Raw genomic sequence first — 22,250 nt, 5'->3', positions numbered from 1 at the left:
CAATACAGTACTTCATCTCTGATTGAAAGAAGAATGGTAGAGATCTATGTATCTGTCAAAGATCCAATATCCAAAGATGAGTAATTCATTATAATTTTTATATACGTAACAACTATTTAAATTCATACTTAATAAAGTTAATATAATTAATACATTTTAAATTCAGTTTCAAATAATGGTAAATATAAAAAATAGGTACTTTAATATTATAAAACAATTTGTGAAAAAAGCTTAAAATTATCTTTTTTTGAAAACACATAATAAAGTTTGAGATTAAAATATTGAAAAAAGAGGTTTAATGCATGGATAATTCTTCCATCAATAAAATTAAATTAAAAAAATAATGATCAAATTTTGATTGGTTCCTATAGGACAATATTATTTTAGAACATTTTTAAGGAGAAAATGACAGTAAGAGTGGTTGTCTAAATGATAAAATGTTATAGTATAATATATATTGAAAATATATTTATTTATTATTCAAATTGATTAGGTATAATATTAAAACAAACAAATGAATTGGAAAAGTAGCAGAAAAAGTATTCATAGTTGACGTACGAGTATATCATATATATAATATTTAACAACATATACATATTTACTTGTTGGTACAATATTAGTTTAAATATATTGTTGATGATAATAGTTTTATGACAAAATAACTAGATTTTAAGTAAAATACATTTTAGGTACCTACTAAGAAGATCAGTAAACTATTTAATTAACATAAAATATACAATAAAATAACTACTAATTAGGAATTGTTATTTATAGGAATTCAATACAAATGATAAAAAATTTAAAAAAATAACAGATTTAAAAATATCTAATAGTATCATTAATATTCTTGTTTTAAAAATAAAAAATGAAGTAGTAGGAATCATGTATAGAATTAGAAAATTATTAAACACTACTGAGGAAATGGAAGTGATCAAGAATGATGATCATACAACAATATGATAACAATATAATGATAAATATAACTAAATGAATAATAAAATATAATCATACTTGGCTCATAGTCTTCCAAACATTACATTTATATCACAAAATTTAATATTTAATAATTATTTTTAATTCAATATTATAAATATAAGTATATACTCTGTGCATCGGTCTAAAAACTCAACATTTTAAATTCATAACGAGGCAAAAATATATAATATGTGCGTTCACGTTAGCATTCTGGATTATTTATCTTTTTTTTTAATCAAAGCAATTGGTGTTCTTGACCTTGCACGTGTGCCAACTAAAGAAGTTGGACCAATTTGTACTGTTTGATTGGACGGTAGTGCCCGCAATAGTAAAATTTGAGTTTTGATAGCTGATTTAATGACTAAATAATTGTTGTAAGTTGAACATGCTAGATTTTCCGCAATTTCTGTCAACGATTCATATTCATTTGGTACCATGCAACTACACGAAGATTCAAAGAAACTAAACAATGGAAACCAAATTCGCGTTCGACAAGAATCAACATTGTTGCTCAATGCTTGATTGTTAGCCAGTGTATGGTAGTACAGAAATAATCTTGACGTAATGTAAAAAGCAATGAATACATCAATGGAGTAATGTTCATGACCCGAAAGTATAAAAAATATGCCGAACATATTTAAGAGCCAGCTGAACGTATGTAACAAATATATGTCGCGTGGAGTATCTACAAAAAATAAATATTTAATATATATAAACACAATAATAAATTGTAATCGTTTAGTTGAAATATAAATATTTACATTCAGTAATGAAAAAGTTTAACATGGTTAATGCCACAGTATGGCCACTGAACATATAATCGCCACAAGTACGAACTCCCTGTATGGACATACCAGCTCCTCTCCAAATAACATAAGCTTGTTGCATTTTGTACACCATTTCACCCAGAAAATTTCCATCTATAATATGATATAATATTGATAAAATACATTGAAAATAACTTTCTTAATGATTAGAGACACTGAGAGAGAAAGAATGATTGAAATGGATGCTATAGCCACAGTATTAATTTTAATGAAAATTTAAACTCCTTTAAAGAAAAAATAATGGCAATTGATTAGATATACCATCTAGATACGCTGGTTTCTTCCGTGGCGTGCATTCCAGATGTGTTCCCGGCACGGATAAGGAAGTTATGATCATCGTGATGCATCGTAACAGGAAGACTGTGCCCGAAAGAGCAAAAAACCGCCTCAGCAATATGAAACGATGCTTGTGGAAGACCAATACGGCGAGCCATACGAAACACAACACGGTGCCGGTAAGTTCACACATATGAAACGCCCAAGGTATGTATGGCACGTTGTCCAGGAATATGTCCGGCAACGGTGGATATTTCTTCATGTCGGGCACGCGATCGTGGACGATCACCATGACGAACGCTGTAATCCATGTTACAGTAAACAGGTAGCCCATCGCAATGAGAGCTTTCCATATCTGTAGGAATAAACAAATTAAATAAAACTATGAGAATAATAGAGTGAAACGTTAAAACGTTGAACAAGCATTGCAAATAGCAACTTATATATAATTGTATGTAATATAAATCGACAATTAAACAATCAAGTTGGTACGGTGATATCAAAATCTGCGTTTAAGATCAGGATTGATTGGGGGCTATGAACCGCTGTGGTTTGCCTCTATATCAAAATTATAAGGATGGATGGTAAATAATTAGGTATGTACTATTTTGCTAAAATTAGGGAACTCAAAGATATATAATATAATATTATAATAAGATTATTAATTTTATTTAAGAGTTTAAGTACTTATGAGTTATGAATTATAATTATTAACTATAACACATAAAATATACACATGTTCTATTATTCTGTGATAAACATGGACGTATATATTATTATACGTTGTATTTCGAAATAATTTCGTTAATTGTATTTGCGATTATGTAATACATAAGTATGATAGATATTATTACATAATTAACAATATATTATATGTTCTACAAATTATAAAAATATTGTTTATTTATTAGTAAAGAAATATCGTGAAAACACAAAAGTTTCGCTTGAAATTTGAATTTGACACATTTATAGGGTACCTAAAATCTAATATCCTACGAATAAAGATAGCAGACAGCAATTATATCTAAATCTAAAATTCTTTATAACAATAATTTTAAAGAAAAATATCATATTTTATAACATCAACACAGATAATATTTTAAATCTATTACTTTAACTCCGACATGTATAAAAAGTAAAAATGTGAGTAGCTTTAAATATATGGTCATGAATTCATGAAGTAATAACTATATTGATAAAATAAATTTAAAATAGTAAAAATATTTTCGTAAATTAATTGCAAATAATTTAAATTGCTTTTTAGAACTTGCAAATTAAAATTGCGATTTTGGCAAAATTTTCGGCTGCATCCGAATTGCATGTAAAAAAGAAAAATGTCCGAATTGCATACCACCTTTTAGAGCGGTCTGTCCAAACTGCATGCCGCCTTTTAAAGGGGTATGGCTGAATTGCATGTCGTATACCCACAAGTTTATCTTTATTTATCATACACTTATACTTGCACAACTTAAACTTTATTTTTGATTTTTTTAATTAAAAAAAAAAAAAAGAATTAAGAATAGAAACGCTTTATAATGGAGTTGTTACAAGTCCAATGCCGTCTTAAGGCATAGGCCCGTAGGGCCCGGGCCCGGGGCCCCGAAATTTTAAGGGTCCCAAATTCACATAGATTACATTATTTACCGAATATCATAATTTTACATTTTTTTGAATGTTTTTAATATAAATCTCTAACGAAAAAATATTTAAATTAGCTTTGTATCAAAATAATACAATTTGATTAATTTCTAAATTTTATTGTTATTTCTGGTCCACATTACACGTACATTATTTTTACGTGCGCTATGTTATCGGTTATTTCGATTTGTTTTACGTAGAAGCACATAGAAGTATTGCGAGTGCTATTTATAAAATAATATGAAATATCTTATCTTATAAGTTGTAGCGTCGACGGCTCGACGCCGTCGTCAATCGTCATTGTTGACTGTACAGCTGCAGTTCATAGAACATTACACACACATATAATCGGATAATCCACATAAATATCTACATTTTGGCTCGTGTGCGTTTAATTTTTAATTCAAAAAAAATTAGTCTTACGTAAGTAAACTTTACACTAACCTTAATATTTATTATTTTCTTTATTATTATAATTATAAATTAATAAATTACACACTCAACTAAATAGAAAATAACAATTTAAGAACGGTTCTTAATTATGCGTTTATGACGAAGAAAATAATCAATGTGTAACTGTGTAAGAATGATTGTCGAAATGGAGGTGCTGAACCTCAATAATTAAATCTGTTTATGTGAAAAATATTAGGTTTTTAACGATTGTTTTTCTTTCTATTATTTCTACATCACCAGTGATTGACAATTTGCCGACCGTGAATCGTATTCAGTTCCTGTGTACCTATTATTTTATCTAAATCATAGATACGCTCAAGACGAGAGTTTATTTAAAATTATTATTTAATTTATTAAAAATGTTGCGAATTTGATACAAACTGTTTCCTTAGTATTATTATAAAATAGGTATTTAATTTGTCATATGACGTAGTCATGTAGGTCTAGTAGTTACTGTTTAAAATTGATAGAGCAGAATCGAATATTTGTAGAAGACGACTGTATTTTTTCCAGATGTTCTAACTATCGACAAAAATATTGTCATTTCAAAATGTCAAAGCGTTCATATCCTAGTGGTGCTTCAAAGAGGCAGGGAGCAATCGTAAAAGAAATCAACGAAAAAAAAATCATAAATTCTTTACCTAAGCTTACAGATTTTTTTTCTTCTGTTCCTCCCAAAGAAGAAACTAATTTAGTTTTACCAATATCCCAAGAAACGATAACAATTAACCAACAATCACAAGTATCTCAAAATCCTACTTTAAGCCCTAATAAATATTTCGTTGATTCTCCAGAAACAGTTGAGGACAATTCATTAGTATCAAATGATCCCGGAAATTGGAATACAGTAACTGAGGAAAAACGAAATATGAATATTAAAAAAGGTTCCAAATTTTTTCAAAATAAAGATAGTGACTTTTTAAATTCCACACGAAATTATACAGAATCAAATGGTAAAATTAAAGTGAGACACTTAACCAAGTCAATATTCACTCGTCAACTAAAAAATGGTGAAAATGTCGATAGATCGTGACTTTTATATTCTCCCTCGAAAAAAGCTTTGTTTTGTTTTGTATGTCGTCTCTTTTCTTCTACAAAAACTGGATTTAGTTGTGAACAAGGATTTAATGACTGGAAACATGTTCATACGGTTGTCTTGGAGCATGAAAATAGCTTAATGCACAGAGAATCTATCATGACTTTTTCTGTTAGGACCAAAAATAATGGTCGCATAGATCAAGAAATATCTTATCAAATAACTTAGAAGTAAATTATTGGAAAGAAGTATTAAAGAGAATTGTTGCTGTAATAAAATTTTTGTCGTCACGAGGAATTGCGTTTCGCGGAGAAAATCAAATAATTGGATCTCAACACAATGGGAACTATTTGGGCTGTTTAGAGTTAATAAGCCAATTTGATCCATTTCTTTTAGAACATTTAAATAAATATGGAAATCAAGGCAAAGGAATCCTTCATATTTGTCAGCTAATATTTGTAATGAATTTATTAACATAATGGGGAGAAAAGTGCTAAATGCAATTCTTTCGGAATTAAAAGTGGCTAAATATTATTCAATTAGTGTTGATTCCACTCCTGATCTTTCTCATATTGATCAAATGACATTCATTATTCGGTATGTTAATGATGATACTCCAGTTGAACGTTTTTTGGAATTTATTCCTATTGATGAACATGGATCTGAGTATTTATTTAAAGTTATTTTATCTTTTCTTGAAAAAAATCAGATTAGTTTGAATAACTGTCGTGGCCAGTTGTATGACAATGCTGCAAATATGTCAGGACAATATGCTGGTCTACAAGCTAGAATAAAAGAAAAGTGTAATTTTGCTATTTTTATTCCATGTGCAGCTCATTCTTTGAACTTGGTAGGGGTTCGTGCAGCAGAATGTGTTATGGAAGCAGTAAGTTATTTTCAATTTGTACAAAAATTGTATAATTTTTTTTCGAGTTCTACCTATCGTTGGAGTATCATGAAAAAGTGCCTAAGCTCACATCATGTTTTAAAGTCACTATCAGAAACTAGATGGTCTGCTCGAGCTGATGCTGTTACTGCTTTGTGTAATGGTTACAAGGAAATTTTAGATGCTCTAAAAACAATTGAAATAGATGATAAGACTTCACCAAATGTTAAAAACGAAACCCATGGCTTAATTAAGAAAATGAAAAAGTTGGAAAATATTGTTCTTACTGAAATTTGGAGTAAAATCTTATCAAGAATAAATGAAACAAACAAAAATTTACAAAAAGAAAACCTTACTATTGACATCGGTTCAAAATTATTTGATTCTCTTGCTGGTTTTCTAAGTGAGATTAGAGATAACTTTTATAGTTATAAAAGTTCCGCTAGAGAAAAATTTCCAGATTCTGACTATAAAGATTTACACCAACGAACTAAGAAGAGGAGTATTCATTTAACATTACCCGGTGAACTGACAAACAAAAGTACATCGTTTTCAGGTAGTGAAAAATTCAAAATAGAAACTTACTTCCCAATAATAGATACATTAATAACTCAGTTAAAAATTCGTGGTAAATCATACAAATCAATAAATAAACTGTTTGGATTTTTCTCTAATTTAAAAAATTTAGAGACAAAAGAAGTACAAGTCCATTGTAAAACATTTGCGGAATTTTATCACGTAGATATTAATGAAAATGAATTAATTTTAGAATGTATACACTTAAAAGCGTATCTATTGGAACTTGATATTTCTGAATTCAGTATTTCTAGTACATACAAATGTTTAAAATCAAATAGACTAGAAGAAACATTTCCAAACATAATAATATCTTTCCGAATTTTTTTATCAATGATGATTACCAACTGCAGTGGGGAACGTTCATTTTCTAAGTTAAATTTAATTAAAGAAGAGCTTAGAAGTACAATGAGCCAGAAACGGTTAAACTCCCTATCTTTAATGAGTATTAAACATGAACTACTATTAAGTTTAGATTATGAAAATGTTATTGAAGACTTTGCGAATGAAAAAGCTAGAAAGAAACCATTAAAGAGTATTTAATAATTGACAAATTTATATCATGTTTTTTTTTAAATTATATTAGTTTTTGTTTAATGAATTACATTTATTTTTTAACTATAAAACATATTGATGTATGAATAATTAATATCTTGACGTTATAATTAATAGGAAAGTATTTTTTGACCGTTTATTTTGAAAGTAAAATAAAGAATAAAGTAACAGAGATTTAAACAAAAATTCACTTTTTACTAATAAAGTGTAATATTTAATAAATAATAATACATTATGTGTTAAAAAATGTATATATTATAATTTAGTATTATAAGGCCCCCGAAATATGTTTGGCCCAGGGCCCCATAAAACCTTAAGACGGCTTTGGTTACAACTGATTAGTTTCTAGATTGAAATAGGTATTTATCCAATCTGTGCCTATTGCAGTGTATTGTGGTATGTTTCACAGATATATGTATACTTCTATAATTGAAACTAATGAGTTTCTATTCATGCGTATTTTTAAAAAAAAATCAAAAATACAGTTTAAATTATGCACATAAGTGCATGATAAATAAAGATAAAATTGTGAGAACACGACATGCAATTCGGACAGACCCCTCTAAGAGGTGGCATGGAATTCGGATGCACTGAATTTTTCGGGTAAAAATGTTCAGTGTGTTATGGAATAACATTTTTGTATACTAATTTTTTTTCTAATAAGAAAACAATTTTTTTTATTTTATTAATTAACATGACGCGATTACAATATTACACTTTAAAGCTACTATATACATATAGTATAATTACTAATATCAAAAAAATAAAAAATATAGCAAATTTAAATATTTATAAATAATGTGTTTCTAATAACTAATTCCAATAAAGATCACAAATATCCAAATAGTCAAGTACTCATGCACAAGTCTGCAATTACCACACCGTAATCAAAATCATTGATTAGTATAAGAATAAAAATATACGTTAAAATAAATTAAAAATAATATGATCAATAATGTTAAAAACATAATAAATTTAACTGTTAAGTAAAAGTTATAAATGTATAAACTATTGATTGTTTTTAATAACACGCGAATCGTACAACATTCTGATAACAAAGATGTAATCGAAAAATTTAATTTAGAAAGAAATTTTTCTCATGTCTAATGTTTATGATTTATTGGTATTATATTATGAATTATATGTAGAGGAAATAGATTGAGAGTGTGTCAAAGTTTGATTAAACAAATAAATATTGCTTTAAAATTACTTTGAAGGTGGTTTTTGGTATTAAGTTGTAGGTATTAAGTTATTGCTTTGGTTAAGTTCCACGTCAAATATTTTTACTACAATAAGAAAATATCAAAAACAAAAAATATAGTCCCATTAAAAATATAAATATTTTGTAGTTAAAAACTAAAGCAATTTTAACAGTGAAGATTTGATAACAGATAAAGTAATACAAATTTACATTCTTGTAAGTTTTTTTACTAGAATATAAAAAAAGAGTTGGGCGTAAAGCCACCTAGTTAAGTTATATACGAGTGATTGAAGTCAAATTTTGATGTCATTGGATATTCACATATTAAAGAATAATTTCTTATTAGACGATACTTGTAATTTAAACTATAATTTTTCTATAAACAATGACATTTTAAAAATATTTTCGTTATTTCTAAGCTTTTTTTAAGTATTTAACAACATTTCTGTTTTTTTTTAGTTATTCTTTTTGAAAATGTTGATATAAATTCCTATACTTGCTAAAAAAGTTTGAAAATTTAAAAACAAGGTTCCTCTTACGTTATAGTTACAACGGTTAAAATAAAAATGTCAATAATATATAAAATTTTTTACAACTTTACATAATCTTATAACAATATTTAAGCTTGTTTAAAAGTGAATTACCTGTACTTGAAAAGTATACAGAACAAGTGGATTGTATTTTATAAATAACTTATACACAGTCAATTATTAATAATTTAAGAGAGCCGTGCCACAAGCACACGGCATAAAATTGATTCTGCGATAAACACTTATTATTGTTATAGGTAGTGTTATAGTACATATTAGGCATGTTCATTTGTTAGACAAATATTGACAGGTGTACTTAATACAACTAAATAAATACTACCATTCGATTAATAATATATATTATACTCAAGACTTCAAAAGCCATTAATTATAAACTTATAACTATATTATATTATTATATATTTTATAGGCATTTATTTTTATTACTTCTTTTTTAGGTATATTTTTATATAATAATATGTTATAGTTGTATTATTATACAATATTATATACATTTTGAAGTATATAATAATAAAATATAATAATCATTGTTAAGTAAAAATTAAATATACTTAATTATTGCATAATACTTATCCAAACAGCGAGAAAAACATGTGTTATAACTGCATAAACAACCGGTTTAATTCCGTAGTTTACTACAGACGAGTTCGAAAAACTTCAGCATTCTAAATAGTTAATAATAACGGTACCTTCTTAGTCATACAAGCCTTAATTCTAATTTCAACAAAAAACCGTGCAACTCATTTTTGTTGGTTTTTTCCAACTACCAAGAAAATAACGAATAATAGGATATTTGACCCTCTTACCAACTATATCAGATTTTTCATTAGAAACCACCTTCATAATTTTATTGAGATGGAAATAAATTTTATTATTTAAAATCTAACACACACAAAATAATAAAAACACACATCTAGTAACACCAATATATATTACAAATATAATTAAAATAACCATATATATTCCTCAAATGTAATTACGTCAAATATTCAACAAATTAAAATGATCAGAAATTCTAAAATTATACTAAAATTGTACATAGTATGAAACTTAACGGACACAATAGTGTAGTAAATATTTTCGAATAGACAATAGCAGAGTATGATAACGAATAACGATGTATTACTTAACTTACCAAACTAATTTGACTTAAGTAAACAATTATTATTCTAATAAACAGATTATGGGGGATTAAATATTTAAAAATATGAACAATATTTCGAAATTTTAATAATATTCTAATACATTCTTATACACGTGTAAATAAATCGGGAATTAATTTTGAACATATTATTATATACTATACACTTTTTATAAAAACTTGTTATTAATTAACTAACTAAAAATTTCAAGTATCTACAGCTATATACTTTTTTATAGTTAGTTACACAAAGTAAAAAAAATGATTTTATCAAACCAAATTTTGCGTAAGAAAATCCTGCTTTTTCTTAATTAATTAATTTTTTTCTGTTATTTTGAAAAACATAGGCTATTTTGAACTCTACTAAGTACAAACTAGATCCAAATTACTAGCAAAAAGTTAAATATCAAATATTTTTTCAATTATAAAAAAATACACATCATTCTAAAATCAATATATATAATATATATTCATCACTCCACTTAGAATTTAAAATCGTTTGATAGTAGGACTAACCAGTCAGTAAAAAATAAAAATCCGAAATACTAGCATTGTATTTTGTAAGTTTTACCTAGTTAGTACCTTTATCGTAACATATATTTATTTATACTTTACAGTCTTTACACACTAATGATCAAGGTTAACACATATGTAATTTTCAGTATACTTATTTCGTCATACTATATTAGTATATTACATTATTCGATAAGAATGAGGGTTTATCAGTTTAATAGTGATTATAGAGTATTTAGTATATTTTAATATCATATATATTAAATAATCGATATAAATGTATGTTGTTACTTATTTGTGATCTTTAAATAAAATTAAAAAATTGAAGTAAATATATAAATTATTATATTATTATTTTCTGTCAAGTGTATGTTAAGAAAAATATGTATATATTATGTGTTTATAATAAATAAAGTATAAATGAAATAATAATTGATTCCAATAACCATTTACTCATAAATCTTAACATTGCACAATGAAAATTAATCCATTATTATTATTCATTACTTATCTAAAAAAAATTAGTAAACTTTGATTGGTTATAGAATAAATGGGATTACAAAAAGCTTGTGCATTTACAATGGCATACCTAGGTCTTTCTTACAGGAGGAGGAGCGAAATATATTTTTACCCACTCTTAAAATAAAAAAACGACTTAAAAAAGTAACGTCACAGCTACAATAATTGTATTAATAGACACAAGACTTGGGCTATTTTATACTTATAAGTTATAACATTGTAATTTGTAATACATAAAATAAGAACAATTTATTTATTTAAATATAATATAATACATATTTATAAAACTAAGTCTAACTCCTGGTTTTTTTAATGAAAAAATCATTTAATGATATCATCAACTGGTACACTGATTTCCTTGTAAATATGTAATAATTAATAACGATGTACACGTGTTATAAAGCTCATAGGGGGAGCAAATCCCTCCCCACAGGTATGCCACTGTGCGTTTAAGTCATAATGCACATTGTGCATTTAATAATAGATAAAAGAATTAAATGTATATTCAAAGTCAATTGTTAGGATTAACAAATTTTTAATCAGTACATAGTTGGATAATGTTCATAACCTATTGAAGCAGTAAAAATTCATATATTTTTAATTTCGAGTATTATTCTTGGTAGAAAAAAAGAATCAAATTGGTATTTTGAGAGGTCAAAAGTAAAAATTGTATAATTATTTTGAAAGATATTCGTGAATTATAAAAATAACAACCTAATTTTTAATAAAAAAATTAAGTTTTTTTTGTTATAACTTAAAAATGAATAACCATGGATTCTTGAAATTTTTACTGATGATTTATATTGAAATATTTTTATTGTTTTTAAACTATTTTTAGGTACAAATTTTACATTTTAAACTTTGTCTAGTATTATTTGATTTTGGCAAGACATTTTTGTTTTTGGGTAAATACAACTTAATAATACATATAACTACAAGGTTTCTCAAAAGCTATTTATATACTTATAATATCATAAATGCATAGTCACAATAATTTCTTATAAGTGTTTAAATTCAAATCTTAACAAAATTCATTAAAATTATTTTGTTTTGTACAATTATTTATATTATTTTTAAATATTCATAATTAGGATTTTAATATTTAAGTCAAGGTCTTACACAAGTTTTTCTTAAAAGAATTACAGAAAAAATTGACAACATTTTCAAAAATACTTTTTATGAGCATTTAAAATTTATGCTCCATAAAATAATGATTATCTTATTTAATCATATTTTAAAAAAGGAATAATCATAATAGATACTTGAAACCAAATATTTACCATATTTTCTGTACATGGTATGAATTTAATAATTTTTTTAACTATTTTAGATATTTGACATTTTTTATTATTTTTTTAAATATTGATAAAAAGTTTCAGTCAAATGCCTTGAAAATTTAATACAAAGTTTTTTATAAGTTGTTACTTGTTAATATAGACCAAATTATTTAAGACACATACATAAATACAACTTATTTTATTAATACTTTAAGTTAAAATTTGGACAAAATTAGATATTTGAACAAAGAATAATGATTTAAGTTGTTGTTTTTTTTTTTTTTTTGTAATTCAATCTAAATTTAAAAAAAAGTTAATAGATTTATTATTTTTATATTTAATTAATATAAATTTAAACATAACAAATATTAGTGTTCAATGGTCATATATATCACTAATAATTTATAATAATGTTGATAAAGAAAAACATAATAAGAACATTTTACCTCAGGTTTTAATCGTCTATCTTCTTCAAATTCTGAACTATGGGAAGACGTGGCAGTTACATCAGACCCATGATTCATATGTATATCATCATAAAAATTGAATGGCTGTAAATAAACAAAACACATTACATGTAATAAATAATAAATTAGTACTCTATTAATATACACATCTACATATCAACAATTCTGAGCAAGCCATATATTTTTATAATAAAAATGTGCATTTTATTGCTAGTTTTATGGATATACAATTTGAAAATTTATGTTTGAGTTTAATATTTTCTACAACATATCTATAGATTATAAAATCAATCATCCATAGTTCTTTAAATCATAAAATATAGTTAAAAAATTTAAACTTAGTCTTAACTAGATCATAATTAACTTTGAGCTTAAACATTTAAACCAAGCACCATTCCAATTTAGAATTATTACCAGATCCAATGATCAGTCATTAATAACATAGCATATAAATTGAATAAAAAAATTGAAGTTAAAAAAAAAATAATAAAAATAATAAATTATTATCAAGATGTCATATAAATTTGAACATTGAACCAATATTTAATCATTTGTAGGATTTTATATACATACAATGCATCAAGAAATCGGTCAATATAAAGGGAGAAATACACAGCTTTTTATTCATGCATTATATACCTTATTAATTATACTATATAATAGATAGTTACTCTTTCACATAATGATAGTTTGAAAAATATTGGTAAATCCATTGGATGCTTAATTATATTTTTATTGCAGATTTCAGTATATTTTACTATTTTATATTGCATATAAGACCTAGCCCTAGTTATAATGTCTATAAGTCAACCATAAATATCACTGATAAATTTATATTTTTAGGTTCTTCGCAAATCTCATAACAGAAATAAATATTTTAAGTAAAAAGCAACATACTTCAACTTAAATGAGATAATTCTATTTAACTTAAGTTTATTTTATGAGATAATCTCATTAACATCCATGTTTATCTATACTAATACGAGTAATAATTAATAATAAAACTATAAACTAATACAAAAAGTTTATATTGTTTTTTTAAAAATTAGCTGTTGTAACTCTTATTGACTAATAGAAGTCAATAAACATATTTTTAGTTGATTAGTAAATAATACATATAGTAATAATATTTTACTTTTATTATTTAAATTCACATACTATACTACTAAATATTTTTAAAATTTCACGTACATTAATCATTTAAATTCCAGTTTTTCAAACTATCCTTAACAAATGATCAAACATTCTTAAGTAATTTAAAATTGATTATTGTTGGTTATATTATAACAGTACTTATCACCTATAATCTAGGTAGTATTCAATAAGTTAATGAATATAGATTAATGTCAAACTAATTTTATAAATATTCAAGGTCACAAATATTAAACTGTTTATCTAATAGAGAAATTAAAAAATATTTTAGCCTACTCCCATTAATAATAATAAAAATAAATAATATATATAAGAATTCATTTTAAATGTATCATTTATAATTATACAGATAATAATACAAATAAAAATAATACTTTACTTTTAGTAGTACTTAGCATTTAACATTCAGGGTTTCAGACTAATCAAAAATGTTTTCATAGTTATTTATAAAAACAAAAACTGATTTTTGTTTTTAACATTTAAAGAAAATGTTAATGACAACATTAATTAAAATTTCAAATACCTACAGTCATTTGGTTTTGAATTACACTAAAAGACAAAAATCAATTTTATCAAATACACAAAATATTATTATTAGTATTTTCTTCATATGTTTTATATATTCCAACTTATAAACATAGAAAATACAGTTACAATACTTTTTAAAGGAAGCTAAAGTTAAAATTTTGATAAAATTTATAAAAATCACAAACATTCAATTTTTATAGCTGAAGGATTGAAAATTTAACACGGGGTTTCTTAAATGTAGTTTAAACAAGCAAGAATAAAATCTAAACATTATACACAATTTTTTTTTTTTAATAGATAAAATTTGAACCACTTGAAATTAGATATTTAAACAAAGAATAACAATTTTATAAATTTTAATTTTTTTAATAAAAATACCATTTGTGAGTATTTGAAATTTTTAACTTATGTTATTATATACATAGAACACATAATGACAATTATTTTTCAAATGCGATATTTTCAGAAAATTGATTTTATCTACTGTATTACTTATAGTAAAATAATAAATGATCATAAAATCAATATAAATACACTATAATATGAAATAAGTATAGACTGACACATTATCTTCATTCAGAATAGTATTTTTATATGCAATAATTTATCCATTAACATCCATTACAGTGACCTACTCAATGACGAGATACACTTAACACTTACTGTACTACAGAGCTGTTACCTACTTTCCCTACTTTTTTGTTTTATTTACATTGTGATAAATTATTAAATTACACATATAAACATTAACATAATAATAAATGTATTAATATACTTAAATTATATTATAATAATATAATATAAAATATCCTTGGCATTAGTTGGTACCTTTAATATCATCTTTCCCTTCAGAATATATAACACGAATCCAATTATTTATTATATATTTTACTAGCCGAATTACTCGGTTTTCCCATGTGTAGTTTGTGCTTTCTCAAAATGACTGTAATGACGAATAAAATTAAATTATGAATAATAAATCGGTTTTAGGAATATTTGGTACAATCTTGTGAAAAAAAAATTGGAAAAATGTTAAATAGTGTCATCACAAAATGGGAACATAAAAAAGGCCTGTTATTTTATATATATTGTGTCTATACACACATAAATAATAAACCTATAATTATACTGATTCAATAGTTACTAAAAGTTAATTAAATGAACTATAAAAACCTTAACAAAATGATCATTAAAATTAATTAATTATCGCTTATATAAATATTTATTAATATATAATTCCAAGAGGGTTGGCCAACTGTGGTGTATGTACATTTTATTCATAAAATAAAAATTTTCTTATAAATATTATGAATTTAAATTTTTTTAGTATACATTTATAAAAAATTATCAAACTATTTAAAATGTATAAATAAATATTTTGACTTTTGATATCATTGTATTTAGGTATGAAGCTAACAGACATTATATATTCCTGTTATGTTTCATAAATACCATTTATGCCAGTTATTATCTTTTTTTAAAACTTTATCAAGATGAATTCATAAAGATCCTTTATCAGTAATTTAATGTTTTAGTTAAAATAATTGCAGCACATAAGTCAAAGCATGATTAATAATAGAATACAACTTTAACTATAATTTTATGATAAAAACTTATTACATATTATATAACACATAAATATTATAAATTGTTGATTAATAAAATATACTAATTTATTAAAATTAAGTAATGAACAGTTAATTCAAAGTATATATCAATAAAGAAAATAAATGAGTTGATTGTAACTTAAAATTAAACTATTATTATTAAGCATATATAATTTGTATTTATAAGTTTTGAAGATATTGCAAATAGTTTGAACAAAGTAGGACATAAGTTATACTGGAACATATATATATATATCATATAGAGAAGTTACTCATTGTTGTTAGATAATAAGCAAAGCAATGTATTGATTGTACAATGATGTGTTTTTTAAGTGTATCATCACGTTTCAGAATAATACAAAAATTTCTTCAATTTTCAATATTGAGAGTATTTTCTGACAGTAAATTGAATGTATAATAAGTAAGTATAAGTATTTAGTATTTACATTTGTTTTAGGATGATAACTGAACTAAAAATTTCACAATAATTGTTTGAAATAGTGAATATTAATTAAAATAAATTAAACTGAATAACATAACACCAGTTTTAGATAAAATCAATTTTGACTTTTTTTGTTGTATCTAAAAATAAAATAATCATAGGTAAGTATTTAACGATTTCAGTTAAAATAGTTGAAAATGTAGTACAAGTGTTCTTGTGAGTTGCTCTTAAAGCAAATGATAAGTATCAAAAATAAAGTCATGATTTATCACATATTCAATGATGAGATGTATTGAAAATGTATTATACAGCAAAACTACATCAACAGTTTTTTTTTTCACTTTAGAAATATTAATATGTTTAACTATTAAAATAATATTATCAGTTAAGTATTAGGTTAGATACATAGATTTATTTGGGTACATTAATACTAATTTATACTATTATACTACTTTAAATTAAATTTTAAAATAGTAAATATATTCATAAAGTAGGTTAAATGTAATTAATTAAATTTTTATCAAATTATAATTTACAAAATATTTAGGAATTTAAGAACTTTTCTTAAATAATATAAAATTAGAATATGAGAATAACTAAAATTAAAGGTTTTTAAAAATTTAATAAAAAAATAAAAATATTAATAATAATGAATATTTAGCACTTACATCTGGTCGAAATTGATTTCCATAAACATGTGCACTGCATACAGGTTTTGTAAGCAACGATATAGGATCAAATCCAAGTTGTAAAAGGGTTTGTCGATTTTCTACTTTTAACTGACGAATATCTAACATTAATCTTTTTATATCACCTAAGACCTAAACATTGAATGAAAAAACGTTAATAAAGTATTATATGTAATTTTAAACAATGAAGTGTGAAACAAAGAAATCGTACATTAATACTTATAGGTGGACTTTTTAGGTCAGCTTCATTGATGAGTAAAAGAGCACGGCCATCAATGCAATGATCTTCAGTAAGTATTCGAGAATATTTACTATGACCCTTTTTCTCCAGCCAAATGGACACTTCTCGTGGATTCCAATTAATTACAGGTTCCATAATTACACTTTTTTTAAAATGTACTAGCGATAGATAAATTATGTGAATATTTAATAAAAAAAATTAGTTTTAAGCTCATGGCGCGGAATATACTTAATTTTTAATGCACTTCAAAAACTAGAGAGCTGTATATATAAACGATTGAGGACGATGAAGTCTTACAGTTCATCTAATATACTCTGAAGAACGTTGACTACGTCATTACGTAGTTAAGACTAGACAGTAATCAAGTAGTGCTCCTACCAAGCGACTAGTGACTACACTAAAAAGTAATAACTGCAAGTCTGCAACGCGCCAACGCTTAATCAGCAACTGCGACTAATACTAGATAATATATAGTGTACTTTTCGGCGAATAGTATTCATTCGTATCACGTATACTATAGTCAATGAGAGAATATATGATTTGTCATACACAAACTGATTAGTGATTACTGATAGATGTGATAGTGCTATAATGATTAATGATAAAGAAAAACAATGCTCACACATTCGCGTATGAATATGATATTATTATAACTTAAAATACCTATTTATTTATTTTTTTTGAATAAGTCACAAAATACAAAATTTTTGAGAATAGAAATAAAAACATTATTTATTTTAACAAATTATAGTCGACATTATAATTTAAAACATCACTTAAACATTGTATAGTTATTTTTCAAATGTGGTTTGACTGTTCTATGAAATGTCATGTTCTTCCCATAGAGTACCTAATATATTATATTATATTCAGTTTGTGGTAATACTCTATGGTTTATCTTTTATCTACATAATATATATAAATGTATATAAACAAAAACACAATAATTATTTATAATATTATTAACAATGGGTATATTAAAATAAAAACGGTTAAAATATTTCAATAAATTTAATTAAAACACGATTTAGAAAAATTTAACTTAAATTATGAATCATTAAAAAAGTTTTAAATTTTAAATAACTTGGAAGTCCTTCTGTTGGTCACATTGTCAAGTACCGCCATTTTCCCGCGTTTATGGGCGCTATCTTTTGTGAATAGCTAGTCGTTTGAGTTTGTCGACCGTCGTATATCAAGCACTAAGCATCATTTGATGTATAAAATCACTTAAATTGTATAATAAAAAAATATTTTCTTTTCACTGAAATCTGCGGTGTCTTGTCGGTGTTTTCAATTATAACTTAACAATATTTTTTATTTTTCTTAACTTAATTACTCAGTAACCATGTTTGAAGCAAGACTTTTGAAAAGTGGCCAGCTCAAAAAGATTTTGGAAGCCATTAAGGAACTTTTAAAAGAAGCGACATTTGATTGTTCTGATTCTGGGATTCAACTTCAGGCCATGGATGACGCCCATGTTAGCTTAGTATCTATGTGTTTAAAAAGTACTGGTTTTGATAAGTTTCGTTGTGATCGGAACTTATCAATGGGTATTAATCTAGAAAGGTATAGTTATATAAGCACATTATTGCCTACCTGTAATATGTTGTTAAATAGTTAATGAGAACTATGTTTATTAATTTATTACATTCATGTATTATTTTAGTATGGTGAAAATTATGAAATGCTGTTCTAATGATGACATTATGACTATCAAAGCACAAGATAATGCAGATACTCTTAGTATTATGTTTGAGACATCAAACCAGGAGAAAATGTCAGACTATGAAATGAAACTTATGAATTTGGATCAAGAACATCTTGGCATTCCTGTATGTTGAAACTTAAAACATTTATATTCATATATTTTTTTGATTATATTTGTTTATTTTTAATTCAAATCTCTTAACATAGGAAATTCCCACATACGAATTATAGTTATTTTATACTATTAAAATATATTTCATATATTTTGTAAACACAATGTTTAAACTACATTATCATTTTTATGTTTGAATATTTTTTTTTTTTTTTTTATTTTTACATGATATTTACAATCTATTCGTAGAACAATAAGTAAATTTGCTAAGAGTAATAAAAACATGAAAAATTTGACGGAAGAAGCCACCCAATGATGACACTACCTATTTTGTTTCAGATTAGTAAGGGGATTTTCTAGGGGTCATGCATTTGAATATAATAATTAATTTTTTTTTTTTATTAAATATTAACCTAGTACAACTAAAATTTACATACTAATGATATTAACATCAATTTCAGACTGTTTATCTAATTATATATTTAAAAATTAATTGCTATCTACAAAAAAAGATGAATAATTTCTTTTTTTAATACTTCAGGATTAAAATCTGAACACATATAAAAAATTTTTTAGCAACATTTTCGGAATAATTTCAATTTTACTAGAAACAAAAATGGTTGATATCTAAATATTAAATTTTATTCTGTACTGAATTTTTGGTTTACTATATAAAAATTCGATTATACTAGTAGCTTAGAAAAACCTAAAAAAAATAATCAAATGAAGTATATACTAGAATAAAGTAATTTTTTGAGTATCATCAAAATAAATTAATAAATCCCCCCTCCCTATAACTGTTTTATATTTTTTTTTTTTGTCTATATTATTTAATAATTTATACCTTTCCAATTAGTCCTTAGACAATTGTTAATAAAATCAAGCATATGTTCATTCAAAATTTATAAAGATAATAATATTTGATAAAATAGTTGTATACTCATATAAAGTTAATGTTAATTTAATATACCTATAGGTATGTAGATACATTTTTGTATTCTTATATTTTAGAATATGTAATATCAACTTTTATTCAACTAATTATAACATTTTACTACATTTTCTTAGTTTCAGGAATAGAATCAAATATCAATTTCAAGTTGTTTAAAAATCACAATTAAACTTTAACTAGACTCATTGAAAGGATTGTTGCTTCAGGCTGGGGGGGGGGGGTCCTATCTAAAATAACTTTAATAAAATAATACACAAAATTAATATTTAATGTATACTCTTTACTTTTTAGTTGAAATAAATTAAATAAATGTGTATAATGGTGCATATTTTAGAAGAATTAATATAAGAGCACTAGTGGGATACTGAGATCCCAAATTAATATTAACGATATGACAACATTTAACATAATCCGCTTATATTCTTTGGTTAATCCCTCTTTAATCAATGCTACAGAAATACCCATAATTATTTATAATTAATGATTCTATCATCCATAAAATTATAAATGTTATATAATTTATTATATTGTAACATATTATTATGTCAATAACCAATATTATTAAAAATACAGTACATTAATACATTAACTTAATACTTGTACTAAACTATCATTTCAACTGCAGTTTGTTAAACATGATATTATTAATAATGTTTTCTTTTCTAAATTAATATATTTAATACTAATGATTTGTTTTTCTGAAGTGAGCTCTGCTTTAATAGATTATGTGTGTGTGTGTATATATATAATTAATAGTAAAAATTTTGATGTATTAATCTATGTTAGGGTAGTCCAGTTTTTTGCAATTGGTGGGCTAATTAACACTCATAATAACACCAAGGAAAAAGTGATATTATTTATATTTTATTTTTTTAGAAACGTATTATTTAATATACAAATTATTTTCAAATTGTAAAATTACATCACATATTAATACTAACATATAATTATGACAATTAAGTTACTTAAGAAGTCTTTTAAGGGGGAGGGGGAAAGATTTGGGGGTCGCATGTTGGACTACTCTGATCAATGTTATAACTAAGTATAATTTTTTTTCTATTTATTGTGTTTTTAAAATATTAATACTTATTGATATATAATAATCAATGGGTTTTAATTTGTTAGGACAATAGAACTTAAATATTTGATTAATAAATGCTTATACCTATTTTTATTTTAAGGAAACAAATTATTCTTGCGTAATTAAGATGCCTTCAACTGAGTTTGCAAGAATTTGCAGAGATTTGAGTCAGTTTGGAGAATCTGTTATTATTGCTTGTACCAAAGATGGTGTAAAATTCTCTACATCAGGTGACATAGGATCAGGTAAGCTAACAACATAATATTATAATTTTACAACAAAATTATTATTTTTATTTTTATTTATATAGCCAATGTCAAACTTTCTCAAAGTGCATCAATTGATAAAGAAGAAGAAGGAGTTACCATTGAAATGCAACAAGCTGTATGTTTGACATTTGCTTGTCGTTACCTGAATTTGTTTTGCAAAGCAGCTCCTTTATCTCCACAAGTACTTTATTATATTTTGCTGAAAAGTTATGTTAATATTTAACTAATTTATATATTCATTTTTAGGTTATTTTATCGATGTCTGGTGATGTTCCATTAGTAGTAGAATACCAAATTGAAGAGTTGGGTTTTATTCGGTATTATTTAGCTCCTAAAATTGAAGAAGATGATTAATTTTGATTGTATTATTTATCTAAAATAGATCTTAAGAACAAACTTATTTTTTGAGTATTTCAATAGAATTTTTTTTTGTATACACGAAAACAGTCAGTTTTAATGTTAATATTTTCATTTATTTCTATTAAATATTTACAACATTATAAGATCATAAAAAATAAAGTACTGAAAGTAATGTAATGTATAGTAATTAATAATAATTATTCAATTACTGAGCATATA

General features: G+C 24.5%; 2 protein-coding genes across 2 annotated transcripts; one reads left to right on the top strand and one right to left on the bottom strand.

Moving 5' to 3' along the window:
• Positions 1 to 1,030: 1,030 nt before the first annotated feature.
• Positions 1,031 to 18,060, bottom strand: LOC112597849 (sphingomyelin synthase-related protein 1-like). The gene is made up of 6 exons (XM_025344086.1): positions 17,521 to 18,060; positions 17,289 to 17,441; positions 12,871 to 12,975; positions 2,064 to 2,433; positions 1,737 to 1,895; positions 1,031 to 1,660 (listed from the first exon to the last, which is right to left on the bottom strand). Exons 1-6 carry the CDS (start codon positions 17,683 to 17,685, stop codon positions 1,191 to 1,193), a joined length of 1,422 nt encoding a protein of 473 aa, XP_025199871.1. The 5' UTR covers positions 17,686 to 18,060; the 3' UTR covers positions 1,031 to 1,190.
• Positions 18,061 to 18,895: 835 nt separating this feature from the next.
• LOC112590969 (proliferating cell nuclear antigen) lies at positions 18,896 to 22,071 on the top strand. Its single transcript, XM_025334591.1, has 5 exons — positions 18,896 to 19,116; positions 19,217 to 19,382; positions 21,503 to 21,647; positions 21,713 to 21,852; positions 21,918 to 22,071. The coding sequence occupies exons 1-5, from the start codon at positions 18,896 to 18,898 to the stop codon at positions 22,023 to 22,025; spliced, it is 780 nt and encodes a 259-aa protein (XP_025190376.1). The 3' UTR covers positions 22,026 to 22,071.
• The last annotated feature ends 179 nt before the right edge of the window (positions 22,072 to 22,250 follow it).

The sequence above is a fragment of the Melanaphis sacchari genome, unplaced genomic scaffold (genome assembly GCF_002803265.2).
Source record: "Melanaphis sacchari strain LSU unplaced genomic scaffold, SCAv2.0 Contig0_pilon_pilon, whole genome shotgun sequence".
NCBI classification, from domain to species: domain Eukaryota; kingdom Metazoa; phylum Arthropoda; class Insecta; order Hemiptera; family Aphididae; genus Melanaphis; species Melanaphis sacchari.
This window is presented reverse-complemented; position numbering and strand designations above follow the sequence as displayed.